Source organism: Notolepis coatsorum, assembly GCF_963971535.1.
Source record: "Notolepis coatsorum genome assembly, chromosome: 10".
NCBI classification, from domain to species: domain Eukaryota; kingdom Metazoa; phylum Chordata; class Actinopteri; order Aulopiformes; family Paralepididae; genus Notolepis; species Notolepis coatsorum.
The window spans coordinates 99,416,796-99,439,515 of record NC_140174.1 but is presented as its reverse complement, the minus strand read 5'-3'; the positions used below and the strand labels follow the sequence as shown (position 1 = coordinate 99,439,515).

Genomic DNA, 22,720 nt, shown 5'->3' with positions numbered 1-22,720 from the left:
TGGACCAGGACCAAGTCCCGCGCTCCAGACGTACCCGCCCCAACAGCTGAGCTATCAGGGGGGGGGGATGCATACAGAATCCCGGACGGCCACGGAATCGGTCCCAGACCTGCCCGACTATGTCTGGATGTAGTCCCCACTCGTCAGGGTGAGGACCGCCCCGCGACATCACACCTGCACCCACATTCTCCCTGCCGGGGATGTGGAGAGCCCTCAGACAGAGCAGATGGAGAACGCCCATAGCCAGAGCCCGACCACCGCCCGGTGCAGACGGGGGGCGCACTCCTCCCTGTCTAACAACATACGACGCTGACGTCGTGTTGTCCGTCCTGACCAAAACATGCTTGCCGACCACAAGGTGGTCGAGCCGTTTGAGGACCAGAAGGACTGCCTTCAATTCCAACACATTGAATGTAGCGCAGACCGGGCAGCATGGCCTTGCCAGCTGCCCCCTACTGCGTTGGCCCGACACGTCCCCCCCCATCCCATGAGGGAGGCGTTGGTGAAGACCGTGACGTGTGACAGCCTGCTGTCCACGGGGACCCCGCAGGTGAAGGCACCAGACCCTCCCCAGAAGATGAGGTCCCCCAGTACTGACATGGGAATCTTCAGCCACTTCCACATGTCTCACACCGGGTCCATTTCCATACTGGGAAAAAACCACCTCTGTATTCTCCTCATGGAGAGGAGACCAAGAGGGACCCCAGCTGCAGGCGCATCACGGACAGCGCCGTAACCGTCCTAGGACGGAACCTCCCGAGCGCGCCGAGAACCAACCACTAGGCGCCGCTCCGAGAGGGATGCCCATATAGACCTTGAGCTTAGAAAAAGCCCAAGTACTCCACCCGTTGACTGGGAAGAGGAGAACTCTACTTCCAGTCTACAGCAAAACCCAGGCAGGTGAGACACCACCTGCCTGGTATGAGACCTGGCGATCTACCCTGACGGGCCAAGGACCAGAACGTCGTCCAGGGCAGAATACAATTCATAACCCCCAACGACGCAGAGGCCCCAGCGCGGTCTCCACGCACTTGGTGAAGATGCGGGGAGCCAGAGAGTAGCCGAACGGCAGCCTCTGGAACCTGTACGCTAAGCCCTGCAAAGGAAGCGTAGGTAAGCCCTAGGATGGAAGATCAGGATGCGAATACGCATCCTACAGGTCTATGGAGGTGAACCAGTCCCCCACCTGACAGCGTCTAACAGGTGGGAGATGGTCAACATTCTCAACCTTCCATGGGACAGGTCCAGTATGAGCTGGGATATCGCACCCTGACACTACCAACGAGGCAATCGCACCCAAGGGGGGACCCCGACAGAAAGGGCCGGTTTGATACGGGGGAAGCTGACATCACACTGGGTGACAAAAGCTCCCCCACTGAACACCTCCCCGGCATGGATTGCTGAGGAACTGTTCTACAGCTGGACATGCAAGGCGTGAGGTCCCCACACTGCCCGATAGGGTGGGTTCCTAAACACCGTAGCCCTGCAGTGATATTACTACCACCCAAATCACGCGCGCCTGACTGACCACCGCCGGTCTTCCGGCCGTGGGAGGCACTAACGTGATACCCGGCCTGGCGAGGGCGGGCTGGGGGAACTCGCGCTGCGACCCCCTGGGCCTCGAGTTCCCCCGCTGACAACCTTCGTCGTTGACAGACACAACACCAGGCTCACCAAACACAGACGCAGAACGTGTGGCGTGGGAGCCGCTTGACAGCACAGCATTCTCACGGACAGACCCAGGCCTAGCCCGCAACTGGGTGTCAGCCCCTGTCCCCATGAGAAGCGAAACGTGGGGCCGCCCGTGCTTCACTGAAGGCACACGGCCCGCAGCCAAAGGGAACAAATCAGAGCCTGTATCCCACTGGTGTTGGGGGGGGAGTGACCGGAGAGCGAGCTAGACACAGCTAGACGGCAACGTTTTTTTAGGGCATGTTCATCTAATGTAGCCGACCCCTCGGCCGCCAAGGCTGTCGGCCTTGTGATCACCTGTTGTCTTTGTGTCCAGGGTACCTCAGGCGGGGAAAACATGGCCGCTGGTTGGGGGCCTCGCCACAGCCGCTGGCGAGGCCGCGCCCTCACCTCTGGTGCGCGGTGTGAGGGTGTGGGGCCTAGGTCAAATACCGCCTGCGCTCCTGCGGAAAGACCAAAAGTCCCTCTGCGGAGAGGGGAGCCCTGAGGAGGGAAAAACGTTCTCTCCTCCTCAAGGGGAGACTGATCCAACCAAAGATGTCTGTAAACAAGCATTGACAGCATCCTAGCCCTCCCTGCGGTTACAGCTTGCGGCTAGGTCAAAAGCTGATAACCTCAAAACCTTGCGCGATGTTTCGACATCGGCTGGCAATTCGAACAATGTTGCTAGTCGCTGCTAATTCTAGAATCTGACAAATGCAGTCCAATAAAACAAAGTGATTGAAGGCGGTTTTGCAGGTTGTGTGAGGCACCAGACCTATAAACACATTTATGAGTTGTGGAACTCTTTGCCTCCACATATTTTGGAATTTTCTTTTCTGAAATTCAAAAGAGCACTGAAATCTCATCTCCTAGATCACCAATACTTCCCATATGGACTTCCTTTACAAACTGTGGTCTGATGGCTTGTTGTATTTTGTTATTGCATTTTCGTTTTATTATATATTCTTCCTGTCATTAATTGTTTTCTCTACCAGAAATCGTATGGCATGGGTGCCTGCTTCGGTGTCTATGTAGGCCTGCTTGTGTGTGTTTGGGGGGGGATTTTATATTTTATCTTGATATAATGTAATTTTGCTTCCTGGTGAATGCCACATGCAAGCCCCTTGAGGGTTTTTAGGCAATTCTCCTACACATCCCTTGTGGATTATATTGTATTATATATGTAATTGTTTTTATATGTGTAAATAAACAAACAAACAAACAAGGATTCCCAATAGACTATGAATTGACTATGTAAATGTGGTCTTTAAAAAAGGAAGAGTGATGTTATCATTTCGCAACCCGGGGCCTCACAGGGTTCTGTATCGTATGGCTCTCGCTCGGCGTCACTCTCTGCACTGTCCTCGCACACGTGCACGCGCACTGAATAAAGACCACAATGTACCTTTAATCCCAATATTTGTCTGACCACACCCCTATCAGCTTACCCATATAAGCAGGGGTGGGGCCACCCACTCGCCTCCTTTCTCGCTTTCACCACAAGGAAGTGCCTCAGCAGATCCCCACTTGAAGTGATGTGATGGTAGGAGAAGAGTTGGAAAACAAGGATACGTTGACATCATATCTTTATTTTCTCTCTCACTATTTTCGAGAAAATACGGCGATATTGTCTTCGTACTGGAGTGTCTGGAAGATGATGATCATTCTAAAAATCCTCCACCGGTTTTCGTATTGGGAGTTCGCGCCGCTACATGCTTTTCCAACTGCAGTCCTTGCTGTGTGCTGGTTGCGGTAAAGACACAGCTGGGCTGTAGGACGCGCCGCTGTTGTGAGGAGCGGTGGGTTCCAGGTTTGGTGAGTTATGTTTTGCTGGCAAGCTCCACTTGTCTGTTAGTGCTATGGGGGCTAGTTGACAATGTTTATGAAAACCGGCCCCAGACTAGGGTCCTTTGTTCAGCCTCTTAGGCGACAGAAGACCTTGGTCTGAAGCCCATTATAGTTTAACTAGTGGGCCACGACCATTAACACTGGTGATCCCTGTGTTTTCTGGACGAGTGGATGTTTTCTCTGTCACCGTGAGCCCCATCTTTCATATCCAAATGAGAGTATTCCTCACGAGGAAATATGGGCATAGATGTTCGGTAGCGGAAGATCTGTGTTCAAGTCAGCTACAGGCCATTTGGGTATTGTGCTGGCTCCGTCGGGTGTTGGTAAAATCACCGTTGTAAAACTGTGTTAACATCTTGTTTCTCCTATCACACCTCTCACACCTATCACACCTCTCACACCTATCACACCTCTCACACCTCTCACACCTATCACACCTCTCACACCGATCCCACCTATCACACCTATCACACCTATCACACCTCTCACACCTATCACACCTCTCACACCTATCACTCCTCTCACACCTATCACACCTCTCACACCTATCACACCTCTCACACCTATCACACCTATCACACCTCTCACACCTATCACACCTATCACACCTCTCACACTGATCCCACCTATCACACCTATCACACCTATCACACCTCTCACACCTCTCACACCTATCACACCTCTCACACCTATCACACCTATCACACCTATCACACCTATCACACCTCTCACACCTCTCACACCTCTCACACCTATCACACCTCTCACACCTATCACACCTATCACACCTCTCACACCTATCACACCTCTCACACCTCTCACACCTCTCACACCTATCACACCTCTCACACCTATCACACCTATCACACCTATCACACCTATCACACATCTCACACCTATCACACCTCTCACACCTATCACTCCTCTCACACCTATCACACCTCTCACACCTATCACACCTCTCACACCTATCACACCTATCACACCTCTCACACCTCTCACACCTATCACACCTCTCACACCTCTCACACCGATCCCACCTATCACACCTATCACACCTCTCACACCGATCCCACCTCTCACACCTATCACACCTATCACACCTATCACACCTCTCACACCTATCACACCTATCACACCTCTCACACCTATCACACCTATCACACCTATCACACCTATCACACCTATCACACCTATTACACCTATCACACCTATCACACCTATCACACCTCTCACACCTATCACACCTCTCACACCGATCCAACATATCACACCTATCACACCTATCACACCTCTCACACCTATCACACCTATCACACCTATCACACCTCTCACACCTCTCACACTTATCACTCCTCTCACACCTATCACACCAATCACACCTATCACACCTCTCACACCTATCACACCTCTCACACCTATCACACCTCTCACACCTATCACACCTCTCACACCTCTCACACCTATCACACACATCACACCTATCATACCTCTCACACCTATCACACCTATCACACCTCTCACACCTATCACACCTATCACACCTATCACACCTCTCACACCTCTCACACCTATCACACCTCTCACACCTCTCACACCTCTCACACCTATCACACCTCTCACACCTCTCACACCTATCACACCTCTCACACCTCTCACACCTATCACACCTATCACACCTATCACACCTATCACACATCTCACACCTATCACACCTCTCACACCTATCACTCCTCTCACACCTATCACACCTCTCACACCTATCAGACCTCTCACACCTATCACACCTATCACACCTCTCACACCTCTCACACCTCTCACACCGATCCCACCTATCACACCTATCACACCTATCACACATCTCACACCTCTCACACCTCTCACACCTCTCACACCTATCACACCTATCACACCTCTCACACCTATCACACCTCTCACACCTCTCACACCTATCACACCTCTCACACCTCTCACACCGATCCCACCTATCACACCTATCACACCTATCACACCTATCACACCTCTCACACCTATCACACCTCTCACACCTATCACTCCTCTCACACCTATCACACCTCTCACACCTATCACACCTCTCACACCTATCACACCTATCATACCGGCCGCGTCCTAAAAGTCTGTGCCGACCAACTGGCCCCGGTATTCACTGACATATTTAACCTGTCCTTAGAACAGGCTGTCATCCCCACCTGCCTGAAGAAGTCCACTATTATCCCTGTACCCAAAAAATCCAAGCCTGCTTGCCTCAACGACTACCGCCCTGTAGCTCTCACCTCCATAGCCATGAAGTGCTTTGAGAAGCTAGTAAAGGGCTACATCTGCTCCTCCCTCCCCATCAACATGGACCCCCTGCAATTTGCATACCGCCCCAACAGGTCCACGGAGGACGCCATAGCCCATGTGCTGCACACAGCAGCATCACACCTGGACAAGAGGCAGGGGAACTATGTGAGAATGCTATTCATCGACTACAGCTCGGCATTCAATACCATAGTCCCCTCCATACTCATAGCCAAGCTCAGGGACATGGGCTTGAACTATGACCTCTGCCAGTGGGTCTTGGACTTCCTGACGGGCAGACCCCAGGTGGTGAGAGCAGGCAACTGCACCTCCTCATCCATCACCCTCAACATAGGGGCCCCCCAGGGCTGTGTTCTGAGTCCCCTCCTCTACTCCCTGTACACACACGACTGTGTGGCTCAGCGGAGTAGCAATACAATCATCAAATTTGCTGACGACACAGTGGTGGTGGGCCTGATCTCTGCCAACGACGAGAGGGCCTACCTGGAAGAGGTCAAGGTCCTGGCGGGATGGTGCCAGGAAAACAGCCTCTCCCTGAACGTCAGCAAAACAAAGGAGATGATTGTGGACTTCAGGAGGTCGGGGGTCAAGGACTACAGCCCCCTCAGCATCGACGGGGCACCGGTTGAGAGAGTCAACAGCTTTAAGTACCTCGGAGCCTACATATCCTAGGACTTGACATGGACCACACACATTGACAGTGTTGTGAAGAAGGCACGACAACGCCTCTACTTCCTCAGGCGCCTAAGGAAGTTCCAAGTCAGTCAGAAGATCCTTAAGAACTTCTACTCATGTACAATAGAGAGCATCCTGACTGGCAACATCACCTCCTGGTTTGGGAATAGCACTGCACAAGATCGAAGCAGACTACAAAGAGTGACACGTTCAGCCGAACGCACAATTGGAGGGGGGCTCCCCACCCTCCAGAACATTTACAACAAGCGTTGCAGGGGCAAGGCTAAGAGAATCATTAAAGACTCCAGTCACCCGAACAACTGCCTCTTTGAACTGCTGCGGTCAGGCAAGCGATACCGGAGTCTCAAGGCGAGCACAGAAAGACTCAGAAGAAGCTTCTATCCCCAGGCCATCAGGCTGCTAAACGAACAATGAACACTACACAACAACAACCATCAAACGCACATAGCACACACATCCACACGCACACACTCACTTTAAACAAACACACTGTAGCACCCACTCCACACACTTTATAGCACACACTCACTTTAAACAAACACACTGTAGCACCCACTCCCCACACTTTATATTTATTGATGAAGGATTGCACTACAACTCGTACACCTTACTGTAAATTGTACCTAAATTGTACCTCATCCCATTTCTGCTTTGCACTATATAGTACTGTACATTAGTACACTGCATAGTATTGTATATTATATGGTAACTCAGTTACGTCTATTCTGCACCGAACATTGTACATATGTCTATACTGAACACTGTGACCTCATTTTCTACTTCTAAATTACATGCTATACTATGTTATTTGATACGATCTTGTCTAGCACAGTCTCTGGAGCGTAACAGTAAGAAGCATTTTGTATGAAAGTATTCTGTACTTCTGTATGACAACTATTAAAGAAACTTGAAACTTGAAACCTATCACACCTCTCACACCTCTCACACCTATCACACCTATCACACCTCTCACACCGATCCCACCTATCACACCTATCACACCTCTCACACCTCTCACACCTATCTCACCTCTCACACCTCTCACACCTATCACACCTATCACACCTCTCACACCTATCACACCTATCACACCTCTCACACCTATCACACCTATCACACCTATCACACCTATCACACCTATCACACCTCTCACACCGATCCCACCTATCACACCTATCACACCTATCACACCTCTCACACCTATCACACCTATCACACCTATCACACCTCTCACACCTCTCACACCTATTACTCCTCTCACACCTATCACACCTCTCACACCTATCACACCTCTCACACCTATCACACCTCTCACACCTATCACACCTCTCACACCTATCACACCTCTCACACCTATCACACCTATCACACCTCTCACACCTATCACACCTATCACACCTCTCACACCTATCACACCTATCACACCTATCCCACCTATCACACCTATCACACCTCTCACACCTATCACACCTATCACACCTCTCACACCTCTCACACCTCTCACACCTATCACACCTCTCACACCAATCCCACCTATCACACCTCTCAGACCTATCACACCTACCACACCTCTATACCCATTCTGCAATCTGTTAATAAAGTTGTACTTAAGTTATGCTTTTACATTATACTTACTTAATAAGTGAATAGTTCCAAGTCAATAAAAAACTATGAGTTTTATTTACTCAAAACATAATGCAGTTTACAGTCTGTATCTACTTAATTATCTTAAGTTGTACTTAAGTTATGCTTTTACATTATACTTACTTAATAAGTGAATAATTCCAAGTCAATCAAAAACTATGAGTTTTATTTACTCAAAACATAATGCGGTTTACAGTCTGTATCTACTTAATTATCTTAAGTTGTACTTAAGTTATGCTTTTACATTATACTTACTTAATAAGTGAATAGTTCCAAGTCAATCAAAAACTATGAGTTTTATTTACTCAAAACATAATGCGGTTTACAGTCTGTATCTACTTAATTATCTTAAGTTGTACTTAAGTTATGCTTTTACATTATACTTACTTAATAAGTGAATAATTCCAAGTCAATCAAAAACTATGAGTTTTATTTACTCAAAACATAATGCGGTTTACAGTCTGTATCTACTTAATTATCTTAAGTTGTACTTAAGTTATGCTTTTACATTATACTTACTTAATAAGTGAATAGTTCCAAGTCAATAAAAAACTATGAGTTTTATTTACTCAAAACATAATGCGGTTTACAGTCTGTATCTACTTAATTATCTTAAGTTGTACTTAAGTTATGCGTTTACATTATACTTACTTAATAAGTGAATAATTCCAAGTCAATCAAAAACTGTGAGTTTTATTTACTCAAAACATAATGCGGTTTACAGTCTGTATCTACTTAATTATCTTAAGTTGTACTTAAGTTATGCTTTTACATTATACTTACTTAATAAGTGAATAGTTCCAAATCAATCAAAAACTATGAGTTTTATTTACTCAAAACATAAGAACACGTCACACAAACTCAAGACATTCAAGTTAGTAGAACTTTCATAGAATATTGAGTATACCCTACTCAAACTAATTGATTATTTTGAACATGCGGGTTTACAGTGTACATGTGCTTCCTCCCAACCCTGCACGAGATCTGCATGGTTATGCTGCAGCAGTCAGACAGAATGGAATGTTGTATGGTGTGTGTATGTGTGTGTGCATGTGTGTGTTGTGTGTTTGAGAGAAATACTGCTTTATCACTGCTGAGCATCACTCTGTTTAGAGGAGGAGGAGATAAGAGGAAGATATGGAGGGAAAGTGAGGAGGCAGAGGGGAGACGTGGACGGTGACGTGGACGGTGGCGTCTGCAGCTATATAACGTCTGGGTTGGAGGTCTTCTGAGTACAGCTTGAGACCAACTGGGGAAATCAACACCTAACATCAAACCTGGAACATATGCCTGGACCACACTGCACACAGGTAGGAGCACTTCATGGAAACGCTACTCTTCACCTTAAATTAGGTTTAATTAAACCCCAAGAATGCAGCTGAGCTTTAATTATATGAAGATTATTAGTTTTATGTATTTATGTATGTATTATTATTATTATTATCATTATAATCATCATTACTATTATTACTTTACATTTGACCTCTTATACATGCAGGATTGCAACTGACTGAGGTCATTAATTATATGATATAATTCAAAGAGTTTGAAAGTGGGATTTATAACTCTTCTTATGGCTTTACCCTGTAAAAGCTATGAAGAATGAGTGAATATGCTTCTTACTGACACCCTGACGTCTCTCTCCAGGATATTCCAGAGAATATCTTCTGCTCCAGTGCTCGTTTGCTGCCAGAGCACTCTGTCATCACTCCCATCACAGTAAGACAATATATTAGATGTTAAAGAAAATGGTTAATAATAGTTGAACTATACTGCCCTGTCAAGGCAGACCGCAGTAACTTCAAAAAAGTAAAACTGAGAAAAATGGCTTTAAAGTTTTTTGACTTGCCATCCAAAATGTGTTATAGGTAGATAGATGATAGTACCCAGATTTAACATGTATTAATGAAGTAATCTTTAGGCATACAAAAATATGACATAATTATTTTAATTAACCCCAAAAAAGCAGATACTGCACTCTGCTGCACAGTTCCCTTAAATAAGTATACAGGTAATGTACAGGCAAAGTGCAGTAACTTCAAATACAATGTTGTTTTCCCTCCAGCTTTCATAACTTAACCTAGCCATTTTATTTGGATCATCATCATTCCAATATATTCAAGTGTTAAATTTCATTTTCAAAATGGCTAGGTTAAGTTATGAAAGCTGGAGGGAAAACAACATTGTATTTGAAGTTACTGCACTTTGCCTGTACATTACCTGTATAATTATTTAAGGGAACTGTGCAGCAGAGTGCAGTATCTGCTTTTTGGGGGTTAATTAAAATAATTATGTCATATTTTTGTATGCCTAAAGATTACTTCATTAATACATGTTAAATCTGGGTACTATCATCTATCTACCTATAACACATTTTGGATGGCAAGTCAAAACACTTTAAAGCCATTTTTCACTGTTTGGAAGTTACTGCGGTCTGCCTGGTTTTGAGTGTGATTTTGTAGTTACTGCAGTTTTTAAAACCCCATATCTCCAAAACTGAGCGACATTAACATCTGAAACTTGGTCACAAGATAAAACATTTATTGACAAGTTCAATTTCACTCATAACTCAATTTTGACTTTTTTTTAGTTACTGCGGTCTGCCTTGACAGGGCAGTATAGCTTTTGAACTTTTTGAATAGGTACATGAGATTTGTTTTTACTGTGACGCCAACGCTGGATTAAATCAAACTGATATTCTGAACAGCGTAGACTTTCATGGAACCACCTTTATACTGAGGGATGCATTTTGGAGCACACGGTCAATTTGGTGAATAACAATCTCCTTTTTAGAGAAGCTGAGTGGCCTCGTGGTTAGAGTGTCCGCCCTGACTTCGGGAGGCTGGGAGTTCAAGCCCCGGCCGAGTCATACCAAAGACTATTTAAAATGGTACCCATAGCCTCCCTGCTTGACACTCAGCATCAAGGGTTGGTTTGGGGGGAAGTTCTTGCGACATACTAGCGTCATGTCCAGGGGGTGTACTTGTACATCAAGCTGCCTCACGCTACGGAAACAGGAGATAGGCTCCTGCCCCATGTGCCGTTACGAAGGCAAACTTCTTGTAGAGAAGCTTAACACCATCGATTTTGGATTACCTTAATTCTGAAATGTATAAAATATATTAAAACAAAGTGTTTTAGTTTGTTCCACAGATTTGAACTGCAATATTATCATTATCACATTAATCATCATTATATATCTCACAATGACGTAAAACTAAATAAAATAAAACAGATAGAACAATGGCCCTCTATCATGTTCATTGAAACATGCTTTGAAAATACACCATTCTACTGACGGCTACTTAAGCATTATATCACGCGCAGGAGTGGTTTGTGAACAATAAACCATGCCTAGGGGTGGTCGTTAGACCCCCCTAGAAATGGTTTATTGTTCACAAATCACGACTGCAAGTGGTGTAATGCTTTTATACAACTGCCACATTCATGCAACCTTATTGCTATACAATAAACACACATTCATCGAAGATTTTTTGAAAAAACCATCCGCCAGAAAAAATAGTTCCCACAACAACAAAAAATACAATTTGCCTCCATGTGGAAGCAGCTCGGAAGTGCATCCAACCAACTAACACATCCAACTGTGTGTTATTGGAATGATTGAGAGAAGTTGCCTCATGTGGAAGCAGCTCGGAAGTGCATCCAACCAACTAACACATCCAACTGTGTGTTATTGGAATGATTGAGAGAAGTTGCCTCATGTGGAAGCAGCTCGGAAGTGCATCCAACGGATCCAACAAACTAACACATCCAACTGTGTGTTATTGGAATGATTGATTGAACATTTTATTACCAGATGCAGAATGGGTACAATACAGTACGGCTCAATACACACAATTGTTAAGGGTATGCAGACCTACTTTCTATAGAACTTCATTCTTATATGCTTCTATAGAAAGTAGGTAAAACAAATTAAAAAGTTTTCTTTGCCCTATAGGAAAAAAAAGTTTTCTTCGCCCTATTTTTTTATTTATTTTTTTAAACCTACTTTAGAGGGCCTAAACTTAACCAGTTGGAAACCAGGCGTACAGTAATAAAATTAGCAATCAACCAATCAATCAATTCAATAGACCATGCTCACTTAAAACAGCGCAGCACTCAGCTGCTTCTCTCTCAGTCTGACTCTCCCCCGCCGTTGCAGACAGGAGTGTGTGTGTGTGTGTGTGTGTGTGTGTGTGTGTGTGTGTGTGTGTGTGTGTGTGTGTGTGTGTGTGTGTGTGTGTGTGTGTGTGTGTGTGTGTGTGTGTGTGTGTATGTGAATGTGTATGTGTGTGTGTGTGTGTGTGTGTGTGTGTGTGTGTGTGTGTGTGGGTGTGTGTGTGTGTGTGTGTGTGTGTGTGTGTGTGTGTGTGGAGGGGGGTGGGTGGGTACGCCAGCGTCAGACAGTGTGAGAGTGAGCGCTGCAGTCAGGGGGAAGGAAGAAGAAATTAAAAATAAAATTGCAAATAATCAATCCGCGATTTTTCTTTTGTTCTACAATGACTCATGACCCATCAATTACATCATCCAACATTGTTTAAAGGACTAAGACATTCGCCGTGACAGAATCGCTTTATATTTAGTCGTTATGACGCTATCAACATATGATTATTATTATTGTCCGCCATCTTGTTTTCTCCGAAGAATCCGCACGGCGGAGACGCGGAGTGATGTGATTCGGTTGTGGGCGGGTCCTGGGACCAGGAGCGTGGATTGTTCCCTATACATACGTGTAAATGGACTGTTTCAGCCAATCAGAATAGAGAAATGTGCATGCCGTTGTATAAAATGTAATAAGAGACAGACAACATTGTAACATATCATTGTTTGATAGTAGATTGAGTAAATGTCATGTGTTCGAGTAAATCCTTAACGATCAATCAATCCATCATCGAATAATTGTTCACATCCCTAGTAGAGAAACAAACAAACACATACAAACCTACCTCGGTCACTGCTTGTCCCTGTCTGAGCACTTTCTGACTGACTCTTTTTTTTACAGAGAGAGAGAGAGAGAGAGAGAGAGAGAGAGAGAGAGGAGAGAGAGAGAGAGAGAGAGAGAGAGAGAGAGAGAGAAGAGAGAGAGAGAGAGAGAGAGAGAGAGAGAGAGAGAGAGAGAGAGAGAGAGATTGATTGATTGATTGAAAAGTTTATTAACAGATTGCAGAATGGGTACAGTACAGTACAGCTCAATACATACAATTGTTAAGAGGATGCAGACCTGAGAAAGACTTTCGTCTTGTTTCCATCAGGGTCCCCCATTTTCAATTCATCATAGAGAGAGAGAGAGAGAGAGAGAGAGAGAGAGAGAGAGAGAGAGAGAGAGAGAGAGAGAGAGAGAGAGAGAGAGAGAGAGAGACAGAGAGAGACAGAGACAGAGACAGAGAGAGAGTCACAGAGATGGGGAACGAGAGAGAAAGAGAAAAGAGTCACAGGGAGATAGAGAATGAGAGAGGGGAGAGAGAGAGAGAGAGAGAGAGAGAGAGAGAGAGAGAGAGAGAGAGAGAGAGAGAGAGAGAGAGAGAGCATTTGTAAAACGTCTGCATATTATCTTGCTTCTCTGTGGATGCCCCTAACTTGTTACTCATCTATGTATGTGTATTTTTATTTGTATTCTGTAATGGGAAATCTCTAAAGATTTAAACGATGAGCCGTTTACAAATCATTCTGAGTCATTATTAATAATAATAGAAAGGTTTATTAACAAATAATAATAAAGGTTATTTCAGCGTGGCCACGTTGAAAGGGCAGTCACCAGCCAGAGACAGATATGTTAACACTAGCGTCTGGCCAAGGACTGACCTCGAGCCTTGGTCAGACATACAATTAAATACATGACATGACGTAGAAGAAAACAAAATGGCTGGTTAGATAAATTAATAATACGACTTATGTTATGGCTATAGCCTGGAAGGAAAACAGCTCCGTCTTACAGTTCCCATAACCTTGGGTTATGGCTCTATGGCCTATATGGCAGAACATACAGCAGATATGATGACGAAGGCAAACAAAATAGTTTCTCAGTAACTGGAAGCAAACAACAACTCTGTTATGACTGGGGAGATGTCAGTCCCTTGGAGTCTTCTTAAAGAGACATACACACATCAACCAGTCAACCCGGTCATACCGAGAGTCAAGCTGTATGACATGATAAAACAACACAGATCCATAATGACATGATAATATATTCCACGACAATTCCTATCCTTATTTCTTTTGACTAACTGAATGTTCATTGTGAGCAGTCTGTGGGTCTTAATTTCCCTTGGGATCAATAAAGTACTTCTATTTTATCTATCTCAGTATCTATCTCAGAACAAGCTGGTGAGGAAAGCTAGCTCCGTGGTGGGAGTCGAGCTGGTCAGAATAGAGGTGGTGGCAGAGAGGGGGATGAGAAGGAAGCTGGCTGCTATCCTGGAGAATCCCTCCTGTCCCACCCCCTCTATGATGAGCTAGTCAAGATGAGAAGCACGTTCAGTCACAGACTCATATGCCTTACTGTATGTATTGAAAAGTGCAGGTATGGCGATTTATGGTGAAATACTCCAGGGTGACGCCAACAATCAACAATGCTTAGAAAGTGTTCTATTTTCATTCTTAAGCACAGAATTTAGAATGTCTCTACACACAGAAAAATCGGGATTTATCGACACTCTGTGTTGATAAATACCATTAGTTCTTACCGTCAATGCTCGTGCATGATTATCCATATATGGTAATGAAACACCCCCATGGGATGTGAAATAATGGACTAACCCGAGCGAACTCTGAGAAACTTCACAAGCGAGATTGTTCACGGAGGTCTAAGGCTTAAGCAACTAATTTAACGCACTGTCGAACCAAGAAGACAATGCGCGTGTTATGGGAGAAATACGTGACAGGCTGGCTGACTTGTACACAGTGATGTCAGATATCAACGACTCCCTAAGACCATTGCTGCAATTCTGCCTGGACAGCGCAAAATACTAATAAAGACCGTTGACTTTTTGGCATTGGTGTCATTGGTCATTATAACCATGCTGGAATATGAATGCCTTTATTCGTTTCGTTTGATTGGCTACCGGGTATAATATGATTTGTAGAGGCATACAATCTATTTTGTTGTCGGTATTAGGTAGCCTATATAAATTAGATATAATAGCATAGCCTACATTATGCAACAGTAACTTGCGCATATACATGGCACAGCCCTGCGAAGCCTGCATACAGTAAACTAACTTGATCGTTAATCTAGCTGTTGTATCTTTACGCTTTACATTAAATAATATGTATAGGCTATAGGCCGTCGTTTTGCCTTAATAGCCTATATTCTCAAATGGCATTTAATGGCTATCCGCTGTGGGCTATCTCCTCGCTGACGGACCAGTATACCTTATATCATATATCATATTCCTATGTCTCCAAGGAATCGTGGGGCTCTGGGGAAGAAAGTTTGGGAACCCCTGCTATTATAGCCTATCCTTTATAATGTGGCTATTTTATTTACAGTTTACTCTATCAGCCTACCCAGCATGTAATACGTTCTTTGTTAGAACTCAACTCGTTATTATTATGCGCATAGATTGCAGAAATACGGGAACGTTTTGATTATATTTAAAAGGCTTTGACATTGTAAAACGAAATAAGTGGAATTTCGAAGTTGTAAGCAGAATACAAGTCATATCACCCACACGATATATGCTAGCTGTATCCAGAGCATGTATGCTTTTCATTCATTTAAGACACATTTATTGCAAGGGTTTTGTAATACACATAAACTCAACAAATAACCTCTGTTCTCGTTGCAATGCGTTTTTAATTATTTCTTATACAGTAGGAAGGGGGAAGAACACTATATCGTGGGTGTTCATATGACTTGTATTCTGCTTACAGCTTCGAAAATCCACTTATTTCGTTTTACAATGTCAAAGCCTTTTAAATATAATCAAAACGTTCCCGTATTTCTGCAATCTATGCGCAAAATAATAACAAGTTGAGTTCTAACAAAGAACGTATTACATGCTGGGTAGGCTGATAGAATGTATGCGTGTATCAGGCAAATGCGCATCGCAACATTGACTGAGTGGAACCCCTTTCTATTCACATAAGTGAATTTGTGATGGAGCTTTGACAGCTACATGGGTGGGACAGTAACAGTCCATTGCTTAATCCATCTCCAATATCACGATGGACCGTGCCGGTGGCCAAAGACCTGAGGGTGGAGGTGACTTGAATGTGCACAGGGATGGCATTTGTGCGTTTTGTTCCACGCTCCAATTTGGGTGCCAAATTGCGGTACAAATGAAGGAGGTGTCTCGGGTATAGCGGACTCTAGTTAATATTATGTTCTCTCGGCAATTAGACTGGCCCTCATTCATTACTTCATTCCTATCTGCTATCTCTGAAAACAGTTCCCCGCGGAGCACAGTCAGCGCACACCCTGTAGTATTCCGATAACGCTATATATAAACCATGCTGCATTCGGAAAGAAAGACCTATTCCAAATGCTATATTTATAGGGTTTGTTTTGTTTGTTTGTTTATTAACACAGTTAAACAGAAGTAAAAACAATACATAATAAGTTATAACGATTGTGAAGGAGAAGTTAGAAGCCTAGAGGCTTATCAAGAACTTCCCCTGTTTTATAAAATCAAACATACAAAAATACAAAAATGTAGGGTTTGACAATAATTACACTAATGTCGCTATTTTACAATGAACTATGAACTATAATGAATTACGCATCATATGAACCTGTCAGTGTTGAAACTGAAAGTAAACTAATGCATGAAAGTCTGTCTCATGGTGCGTGCAGTCTTCATATTCTACCGCTGGGCGCCAGGTACGCATGCTCTGAGCTGTGCGTACTGTATATACAGTGTTGCGTTCCTCATATCAACACTGGTTGCACGAACGCTAAGGACGCCACGTGCACGCGCGCTCCAGGCGTGTGCGCACGCTCCCGTGCATGCGCATAAATGTTCCCTCGCTTAAGCACAGACTAAAGACACTGCCTAATTGCCTCTACGAATCTGAGAACGTATTTAACACACCTGAGGACCGGCGCTATTGATATGCAAAGTAGCCCAGGTGGGTACTTGTCGAGTGCAGCGCATTCCTGTGTGCACGCACGTGCCGTGCACATCCATGCGTGTGTGTGCACGCGCTTCTGTTCACAAATCTTGGTTGCACGGCGTGCAATGAGGAACGCATCACTGCGTATATATACGCACAAAGTCAAGCACACGTTCAAATTGATAAGTCCCACACTTTGCTTAGAAATTATCGTATGCACGGGTTACGCACATATCTGTGCGTACGCACCATTGATAAATGAGGGCCCTGGGCTTTTGCTCCCAGGTGAGGGCAAAAAGCCCAAACGTCACACTTATGACCTTTTGTTTTATTTTCTATTGATTATGTATGTGATATATGACTGATTTACACTGAATGTTTCATATTTGTATGTGTATATCTGTGAGGACCCCAGGAAGAATAGTCAACACATTGATGATGACTAATGGGGATCCTAATAAGCATAAACATAAACATAAACATAAACACTGCCTATTTTTATTTAAACTTTTCTACTTTACTATAATTTTATGACCTGCATCGTGTCTTCTACTATTACCACATAGCTGTACCTCGCCTCCCCCCTCCTGCTATGATGCCTGAATTTCCCCAAGGTGATCAATAAAGGAATATCTTATCTTAGTCTCATGTATAAAAAAAATTTAAAGATAGATCTCTGCTTAAGATTACAATGTATTTGACCCCTTTTCGTCGGACATGACATATGGCTAGCAGCATAGCCAAACTATTTGACATTATCTTGGTGCGAGTGGGGAGAGATAATGGACAACGATTAGAGGCTAGCCGTACTTGAAAACACAGTCGCCCACAACACAATCCAAGATTCACGCTTCTTACTGGTGCATACATTTATATCAAATCGTTTTTAGATGACTAAATATAGATACATACTCGTGAAATTTTATATATAGATTCTAAAATAACTATAATTTCACATCACCTACCTTCCGATGGTAAACAGCAGTAGGCTTTGAGTAAAAGCCCCAGATGTTGCGTAAAATGGGGAGTGGCCAAATTTGGCCATGGCGTTTCCCAGACAAACAGAGTGGCAGAGACTGGCCTACATTCCGTATATATAACATAATTCAAACAGTATATTCTCCCTTACGTATATACAGCAGCTGCAGGAACTGCAGCCCCTGATGGCCAACCCTGTTCTGCAGTCAACGGAGGAGTCGGGGTCTAAGAAGGTCCAGGAGGAGAAAACAGATGCAGGGAAGACTGCAGGGCAGACTGTAGGCCAGAGGCTCCAGAAGGCCAAAGCTGGCTTCCTCAAGGGAATCTCCTTCTTCTATGGTGACATGGAAGTGTTTGGCGGGTGGATGAAAAGTAAGACAAACTCTTTTTTAGAACGATTACTATCTACTTTGATCGAATACGATTATTTAGTAGGCTAATGCTACAAAGTTAAGTTGTAAGCCTCCATATACCATGTTTAAATATGACAATTACAATGAATGTGCTGTTTCCTATCTTGTTTTTTTTTATTTTTATTATGTACAATTTGGTCTGGTTAAGTCTGGTTGTGACACAAGTAAGATGTCCAAAAGAAAGAAATGTATGCTAGGTATATACTGTATACTCCTGCTGTTGCCCTTGACCAAGGTATTGGCATTACAAGTGGAGTTGGTCCCCAGGCGCTGCACTGTCTGGCTGCCCACTGCACTTAAATTAGTTAGGACGGGTCAAATGCAGAGGACGAATTTGCACAAGGCGATAAAGTATAACTTAACTTAAAGTAGTGTTCCCCTCGGCCATTGGCGACCTCTGTTAATGTGTCATAGCACTGAATCCATGGGATTTGGTTTCAATGAGCAACACAAAGGTGTACATGTGACTAGAGCTGTCCCTGAAGCCTGTTTTTGGGATTCGAACATCACCAGGGTTTTTCGAACAGACGTTCGAACCATAGTTTTTAATCATGCAAAAAATGAGCTCCTAAATAATTGTTCTGGTTCAGTACTGTCGAGTCTTGACTTTAGGCACATAGCGCACATTTACGCATATAACGTAGCGCATATAACCTAGCGCATATAACGTAGCGCATATAACGTAGCGCATAACATAGCGCATAACATAGCGCATAACATAGCGCATAACATAGCGCATAACATAGCGCATAACATAGCGCATAACATAGCGCATAACATAGCGCATAACATAGCGCATAACATAGCGCATAACATAGCACATAACATAGCGCATAACATAGCGCATAACATAGCGCATAACATAGCGCATAACATAGCGCATAACATAGCGCATAACATAGCGCATAACATAGCGCATAACATAGCGCATAACATAGCGCATAACATAGCGCATAACATAGCGCATAACATAGCGCATAACATAGCGCATAACATAGCGCATAACGTAGCGCATAAGGTAGCGCATAACGTAGCGCATAACGTATCGCGTTATGCACATATTGCTGCAGTTATTAAGAGTAGTAGTACCTACTTACTGGTCATGGGATGCTTCAATAACGTTTGGATGGTAATCCATTTTGTGAATACATTTGTTGAAACAACATCTTTGTTGGCCGACGGCTCCTGCTATCTTAGCGCTAGCAAGCTAAACATGCATAGCTTAATTAACGTGCATAACATACCTGTGTAATGTTAAGTAACTTGTGTTCCACTGGAAAAGTTCAGCATCACTGCACAGTGCATAAAAACTTGAACTTGAGGACTGCATACTTTTTTTGCAAACCAAAATACTATACTTTATACTTATAGCACAAAGAGCCTGGGACCTCATTTATCAATGGTGCATATGCACAGATATGTGCGTAACCCGTGTGTACGATCATTTCTAAGCAAAGTGTGGGACTTATCAATTTGAACGCGTGCTTGACTTTGTGCGTATATTTACGCACAGCTCAGGCCGTGCGTACCTGGCGCCCAGCGGTAGAATATGAAGACTGCAGACGGACGGCATTATGCTTTCATCAGTTTCATGCATTAGTTTCAACAATGACGTGTTCTGTATGACCCGTAATTCACTATAGTGCATTGTAAAATAGCGACATTAGTGTAATTATTGTCAAACCCTAAATAGTATTTGGAATAGGTATTTCCGAATGAATTCAGCCTGGTTCATATCGTTATTATAGGAATACTTCTCGCGGTGTGCACTCCGATGTTTTCAGAGATATAGGGCATGTCTATTTGCAGAGAGAGAACATAATAATATTAACACTTTGATCGCCATGGGTTAAATTCATAATTTACCATCCCACGCCAGCTCTATTTGTCTATGGAGAAGTTCCCCTTCTTTGCAGGGCTATAACTTTTTAAATTCTATTGCTAAATTGCCATTATTATGGCCCATTCAATGTCCTATATGTATTGTTCAGGGTGTAGCAACGTTAAACTTTTTCATTCACATATTCATACTAAAATATGGTCTAAAGTATAAGTATGTTTTTATCGTTTTCTGCAGCTTTCTTCAGAACGTGATTTATAGCCCTAAATGCATTATATTGATGATCAAATACAGTTTGGTAGGAATCTGTGCGAGATAAAAAAAATTCAACTGGATGTGCTTCTAGGAGTTACTACTTATCATCTGATGATGACCGGATGGGCGGGGGATCGTTTATAATTCCGTGGGCAGCGTTAGATGATTCATCCAGAGTGGGTCATATGTTCATCATAGCAGTTTATATGGAACACGTTAAAATATAACGCTGAATCTTACCGTGGCTTCCTCGCGCCGCTGGCAGATGAGCGTGGAACAGAATTTTTTCTATTATGGGATGGAGAAATGCCCGATCCATTTCCAGGTTGTATAATAGTATATACGTCCAAATCATGTTGTTTTTTCGAGTTATTTGCACCGATCGATGTTCACTGTGTCAAGACGGAATCTCTCTAACGATAGCGAGTGCCCGGACCACATATGGGTGAGCACTTCCGGTTCAAAGGGTCATTTCCGGTTGGCGATCTGCCGATCGGCCACCATATGGCGCTCTTGAACCGCTAGAGAGTTGAGTGGAGCTTTGCAGTGTGTCTCAGGGCTCCGGAGGGGAAATATGATTTCGATCACAGATTTTTGAAATATTGACATCAAAGACGAGTTACGGCGTCTTCGGCAGAATGAGCATGGCTAGGAATGACGTCTTAACTCGTCATCGGCAATCATAGTGTTAAGTAGAGTTCGCTAACCGAGACACATTCTCCTTGATTTGTACCGCAATTTGAGACCCACATTGGAGCGTGGAGCAAATTTGGCTGATAATGTCGTTGCCGGTGGCTGGGAGGAACACGACTCATTCAGGCCTAATCGTATTTAATTCAATTGTAATGTTATTACTGGGGAATCTATAATTAAAACATCACCCCCTACCCAAACCCCCCCCCCCCGCCACCCCACCTACCCAACCTCCTCCAATGTACAGTTTCTACGTCAAAATGTATATACTCTCTTTTCTGGACTCCTTTTGTATCACAAACAGTACTGTATTTGCAAATCTGGTATGTCATAAATGTATAGATGTAGCAGTACTGTCTATCTGTCTGTCGTGTGTGTCATATATGTTATGATGAATTGAAAATGGGGGACCCTGATGTAAACAAGACAAAAGTCTTTCTCTGGTCTGCACCCCCTTAACAATTGTATGTATTGAGCTGTACTGTACTGTACCCATTCTGCAATCTGTTAATAAAGTTTTCAATCAATCAATCAATCAATCAATCAAGCCCAGGTATGGACTTCAGGGTCATGTTGAGGGATATTCATTTTTTTTTTTTTTACATATTATGAAAGTACAGATTCATACCTTCAAAATAAGCCATCACTTGAACATTTTGGTGGGATACTTTGCAAGCTACTTCCTATGATTCATGGTGATTATCACAAAACGTATTCAGAGATAATAGCCTTCAAGAGACGAGCAGGCTATTCAGTGACAATAGTGAAACAACTACAACACTACCCAGAAGTCATTGTAATCCATGGCCCCCCTCTCTCTAGGGCAATTAACACCTGGCAGCTTTCCAGTCTGAGGCTCTTTGTTATTAAAATGAGTCTGGTGACTGGTAGTGGTAGTGAAAGGGACCCTGATAATAAACAAGAAACTTAATCAAGTTTCAAGATTTTATTAGCATTTAAAATAACACGAGATAAAAATAGACATGCTAAAGTCAATGTTCAATGTTCTGATGGCCTCTCCAGAAGCATTTAGATGTAAATACATGTAGTGTGGTAGTGAAAGACACAACAACTAGGTTAACCTTCTGTAGTCTGGTAGTGAAAGGTTAACCTTCTGTAGTGTGGTAGTGAAAGGGTTAACCTTCTGTAGTGTGGTAGTGAAAGGTTAACCTTCTGTAGTGTGGTAGTGAAAGGTTAACCTTCTGTAGTGTGGTAGTGAAAGGGTTAACCTTCTGTAGTGTGGTAGTGAAAGGGACCCTGATAATAAACAAGAGACAAAATCAAGTTTCAAGATTTTATTAGC

At 43.7% G+C, this 22,720-nt stretch overlaps 1 protein-coding gene across 1 annotated transcript; it reads left to right on the top strand.

Moving 5' to 3' along the window:
* Nucleotides 1-9,389: 9,389 nt before the first annotated feature.
* LOC311235653 (uncharacterized protein) lies at nucleotides 9,390-20,421 on the top strand (the record flags this gene model as incomplete). Its single annotated transcript, XM_084323118.1, has 4 exons — nucleotides 9,390-9,494; nucleotides 9,832-9,903; nucleotides 18,378-18,588; nucleotides 20,414-20,421. The coding sequence occupies exons 1-4, from the start codon at nucleotides 9,471-9,473 to the stop codon at nucleotides 20,419-20,421; spliced, it is 315 nt and encodes a 104-aa protein (XP_084179244.1). The 5' UTR covers nucleotides 9,390-9,470.
* Nucleotides 20,422-22,720: the final 2,299 nt, after the last annotated feature.